Consider the following 4,925-nt stretch of genomic DNA (forward strand, 5'->3'; position numbering starts at 1 on the left):
ATGTTGTACCCTCGGGCCCAGGTTTTCTTCTGTGCCAGCTCTGGGATCCTTCCTCTATGTTTTCCCCATACTCATTCAGTCTTGCAAATGGATTCTCCTCTCTGCTTGCATGCCTAGCTCTTATACCCTGGAAGCTTTGATTATTTCTGCTCTCTCTTCATGTGCCTTCTATCAAGGCAGCTAGGTGACACTGGGCCTAAGGGCAAGAAGATCTCAGTTCAAATCTGACCTCCAACATTTACTGTCTGTATGACTCTGGGTATGTCACTTGTCTGCCTTGGTTTTATCAACTATAAAGTGGGAATAACAATAGCAGTTACCTTCTAGGATAGTTGTGAGGATATTTTTAAAGCACAGTGCCTGGCAAATAGCAGGTGCTATATAAATGCTTATTTCCTTACCTCCTCTATCTGTTCTTTCAAATTTGTGCCACTTACTTTCCCTCATCCCATATGGCTGCTTTTAAATTCCTAGTTTATGACTACCTGTCACAATCCCATGCCCAGGAGCAGGGTCCTCTTGGAGAGGTTGTTTTTCGTGTTTTAATCTCAGCATATTATCTGTAACGATTGGAATGACGCCACCTGCTGGAGACTTACTGTAGAAGAGTTCTGCCCATGAAGCGAAGGTCTTTGAGGGCAAGACCAGGAGTCTTTTCTTTGGAAAAGGAAGTGAGGCGGGATAGTGGGAGGAGGAAGGAAGAGACTGGCGCTTGGTCTGAGGCTCTTGCCTTTGGACTCTGGTGGAGAGCGGAGCTAGAAACGTGCTCTCCCTTTAATAGATAGGAATCTAGGCCTTTCTTCTCTCTTTATCAAATTCTTATTCTCCTTAATAAATGCTTAAAAGTCTAACTCTTGCTAAAGCTTATAATTTATTGGCGACCACTCACTAGATATTTTAGACAGTTTAGCTAGAATTTTAGCCCTTAACATATCCAATGACAACTTTATTCATGTTGGAACTGTGGGAAACTGTACTAGAAAATTTGAATTCAGGGCAATGATCTCTCGTATTACACAATGAATATATAACCCCAGGAGAGCTCTTCCTGTGCTTTTCTAGGTTAGCTCTCCAAGTAATTGTGTTTTGCAGACTCATATTTTAATGTTGCCAATTGTCTCTTCTCTGCTCCCTGATTCTGCTGCTATACAAACTTCATAATGCTAGAACAAGCTAGGCTGGGCTATATAGTTATCACTTTCACATTGTGGGGGTTATAGGTATGGAGACCCCATGATCTGGAAAATCCATGTGAAATTTTTTGGCCTTCCCTTCATACCAGAAAAGAAGTTTGAATTATCATGGTATTAAAAGATAAACTATGTTGATATTATACAGTACTACTATACATATATTTTATATCTTTCTGAGTTTCTAAATGTTTTCTAGGTCACCTGCTGGTCTTTGCATGTTGTTTGCAGCTTCCACAAAAGTCCTCCAAAATTCCAATTTAATTTCTTAAGTTGATTTGCAATATATTGAAACTGTGATGGTGAACATTGCAATGTGAATGGGATAGCTGTATGTGGCATGAGAAGGACATAATCATTTAGTCCTATTTCATGTGTTACTGACAGAATTTTCACTAGAATCTTGTTGCAGGATCTTCATTTCTAACAACTGGTTTATGGATAACAACAGCTAGTATTAATAAAGTGCTTACTATGAGGAGCAGCTAGGTGGCACAGTGAATAGAGCACTGATCCTGTATTCAGGAGGACCTGAGTTCAAATGTGACCTCAAACACTTGACACTTACTAGCTCTGTGACCCTGGGCAAGTCACTTAACCCCAATTGCCTCACCAAGAAAAAAACCCAAAAAACAAACAAAATATATTGTGCTTACTATGTGCCAGACATTATACTAAGCACTTAAAAAATATTATTTCACTTGTTCCTCATAACGACCTTGTGAGGTAGATGCTGTTATGACCCCCATTTTACAGATAAAGAAACTGAGCCAAATAAAGAGGTCACATAGTTAGGAACTTTCTGCAACTGGATTTGAACCCAGGTCTTTCTGACTCCAGGCCTGGCACTCTACATACTACACCTTCTGGTTGCCTAGCTTAATGAATGAAAAAATTAAAAAAAAATTATTAATTACTTAGTATGTGCAATGCACTCTTCTAAGTGCTAGAATACAGAAAGAAAAGCAATGCAATTCCTGCTCTCAAGGAGTACACATTTTAGTGGGGGATGCAACATACGTAGCTAGAAGTAGGTAGGTTGTTGTTCATGCTCAGAGAGGACAAAAATGGCATTACTATGTTGGGGTTGTTAAGGAATGTTGTGTTCCCCTGAATTTGTCTTTTTTAGTTGCCATATTTTCCAGAAGGACTAGACCCAGAGTATGTAAGTGGCCCTGAATGTGTCAAGAACAAAACCCCCATCCCCCAGATGACATAATTTGTTGTTTGTACTCCAAGCTGGACTCCCTGTGCATCCTTGGGAGTCAAGACAGGCACCAGTCAATCTACACTAAGCTAGGAAGTTGCTTGTGCAGCTGGGATCCTTGTAGATAAGCAGACCTGAACAGACCTGCCTATCTTCATGGTCTAGCAATTCCCCTGACAAAAGAATGTGGCTTTTGTTTTTGCTTTGTTCCTCCTCTTTAGGAGTAGTTTTGTCCTCTTCCCATCTTTCCCCTCTCACACCAGGCCCCTTTAGGTGGAGACTTGTGTTTCCTTCTCCTTCCTTTTTCCTACTGTCATAAATATGCAAACTTTTCTGTGGATTGTGAACTCTTTGGGTTCCACATGCCTGTTCATTTCTCTTATAATAAACCTAGTTTTCATGTAAGTTTCATGAAGCTGGGACCCTCCCACGCGCGCAAAATGGCGGCGCCCAGTGAAGGGGAGGCTGCGGAGGCAGCGGCTGGGGGTGCCTGAAAGGGGACTCCTAGTCTCTTGTCCGCCTCCCTCCCTGCCCATTCCTCCCCTGCCTCCCTCAAGGTCGCGAACCCAGAGGAAGGGGGCCGGGTGGGGACAGGAGCCTCCTTGTGGCAGCCTCTTGCGGCTCCCCATCCCGTTCCCGTTCCAGCCTCAGGGCCAGGGACCTCCCCTCTTCCCCCCACCCCGCGCCTTCCCGCCTGCCAAGCCGCTTCGGGCCCAGCCCCGGCCCGACCCTCACCCTGGCCTGTGTTTGCCTGCCCTGCCAGTCCTGTGACTCCTGCGCCCCCTACGTCACGACTCAGCTTCCGGAACCCAACAACTGACCCTCGGGGGCGCCCCAGGCCGGCCATGGAGGCCGTGTACCTGGTGTTGAACGGGTTCGGCCTGGCCTTGGATGTGCTGAGCTTCGTACTGGACCTCACCTTCCTCCTCATGTTCTCCTTGCTGGCCACCCTGACCTGGATGGTGACTTTCATCTACAACCTGCCGCACACGGTGCTGGCCGGCCTCCTGCACCTGGGCTGGGGGACGCTGCTGTCCTTCGTGGCTGCCACGGAAGGCCTGCTCCGCCTGCTCCTGGGGGTCCTGCAGGCGGTGGGCGCCCTGCTGCGGAGCTGTTGTTCAGGCCTGGAGAGCCTGAAGGTGGTGGGCTACCTGGCCTTACAGGTGGCCACGAGGGGCAGAGAGCTGGTCCATCGTGGGGTCCTGAGCACGGTCTCCTACAGCCATGCCCTGCTGTGCCAGGCCTGTGACATCTGCACCATTGCCATGAGCTTGGCGGCTTATGTGGTCAACAGTCTGGTCAACATCTGCCTCATTGGAACTCAGAACCTCTTTGCCCTTGCACTGGCCCTCTGGGACTCTGTGACAGGGCCGCTGTGGAGAGTGACTGATGTATTAGGAGCCTTCTTTGCCCATGTTTCCAGCAGTGCTGTTGCCATGGCAATTCTCCTCTGGACTCCTTGCCAGTTGGTACTGGAGTTAGTCGCCTCTACCACCCGTCTTCTGGCCAGTTTTTTGCTAGCTAATCTCTTTGGCTTGGTGTTGCTGGTGGTAGTGTTGGCAGTGACCATAACCATTCTGCATCCAGATTTTGCCATGCGGCTGGCAGTCCGGGTAACTGAGCAGTTTCATGCCCTGCCTTCTTTACACCGGCTCCGTGGAGATGTGGTACGACTCTGCCGATTGGCACTGGGTTCAGAGTCTTGGCGCAGGGTACGGAGCCGGAGCCTGCAGCTGGCAAGCTGGCCCATTGGTGGGGGTGGTGGAAGAGCAGGAGAAGGGGGGGTCCCTGGGGCCCCCCAGGGTGAGCCAAGGAGGGGGCCACCTGCCAGAATCCGGGGACATGAGCAGCCTCCTGACCCAGTGCCCAGGCTTCCCTTTCAACCAGAGGAAGGGACAGGGGCAGCTCGGGTGGCACCTGTCAGGGGCCGGGAAAGACTCAATGAGGAGGAGCCACTGCCTGGACATGACCCATGGCAGCTGCTGAAGGAACAAGAGGAAAGAAAGAAATGCGTCATCTGTCAGCACCAAAGAAAAACTGTGCTTTTGCTACCGTGTCGGCATCTCTGCCTATGCCAAGCCTGCACCAAAATTCTGCTGCGTCTACCAGTCTATCAGCAAAATTGCCCATTGTGTCATCAGGATATCCTGCAGACCCTCAACGTCTACCTCTGAGGGCCCTGCGCCCATCCCAACTCCCCTCACCATGGTGTTTTTTTTCCACTTGGGGATTCATTCTGCCCTTCCCACTGCCCTCCTCTGAGCAGGTGGGCACCCCTATAGCCCTACTGATACAGAGGACATCTGGGCTCACATTCCAAGCCTTTGAAGCCATAAGGACACAACGATTCCCCCTTCTTCACCTTCTTAGGGTTAAGGAAAAAGAGAAGCAGACAGACCAGCTAGGTCAGAAAGAAGGGGGGTGGGGTGGGAATGATGACATAGTTTCTCTGTGCCTTCTAGGACCAGAAAATTTTAGGGGTGGTGAGGACGGGAGCATCTGTATCACCTGTGCAAGTGCCCTTGAGG

At 48.9% G+C, this 4,925-nt stretch overlaps 1 protein-coding gene across 1 annotated transcript; it reads left to right on the top strand.

Moving 5' to 3' along the window:
- Window positions 1-3,242: 3,242 nt before the first annotated feature.
- On the top strand, window positions 3,243-4,571 carry LOC122752955 (E3 ubiquitin-protein ligase RNF26-like). The gene has a single exon (XM_043999970.1). It carries the CDS (start codon window positions 3,243-3,245, stop codon window positions 4,569-4,571), a length of 1,329 nt encoding a protein of 442 aa, XP_043855905.1.
- Window positions 4,572-4,925: the final 354 nt, after the last annotated feature.

This window comes from Dromiciops gliroides, chromosome 4 (assembly GCF_019393635.1).
Source record: "Dromiciops gliroides isolate mDroGli1 chromosome 4, mDroGli1.pri, whole genome shotgun sequence".
In the NCBI taxonomy this organism is placed as follows: Eukaryota; Metazoa; Chordata; class Mammalia; order Microbiotheria; family Microbiotheriidae; genus Dromiciops; species Dromiciops gliroides.

What these genes read in the sequence shown, in the direction of transcription:
- LOC122752955 (XM_043999970.1), top strand. Translation starts at nt 3,243, where the DNA reads ATGGAGGCCGTGTACCTGGTGTTGAACGGGTTCGGCCTGGCCTTGGAT.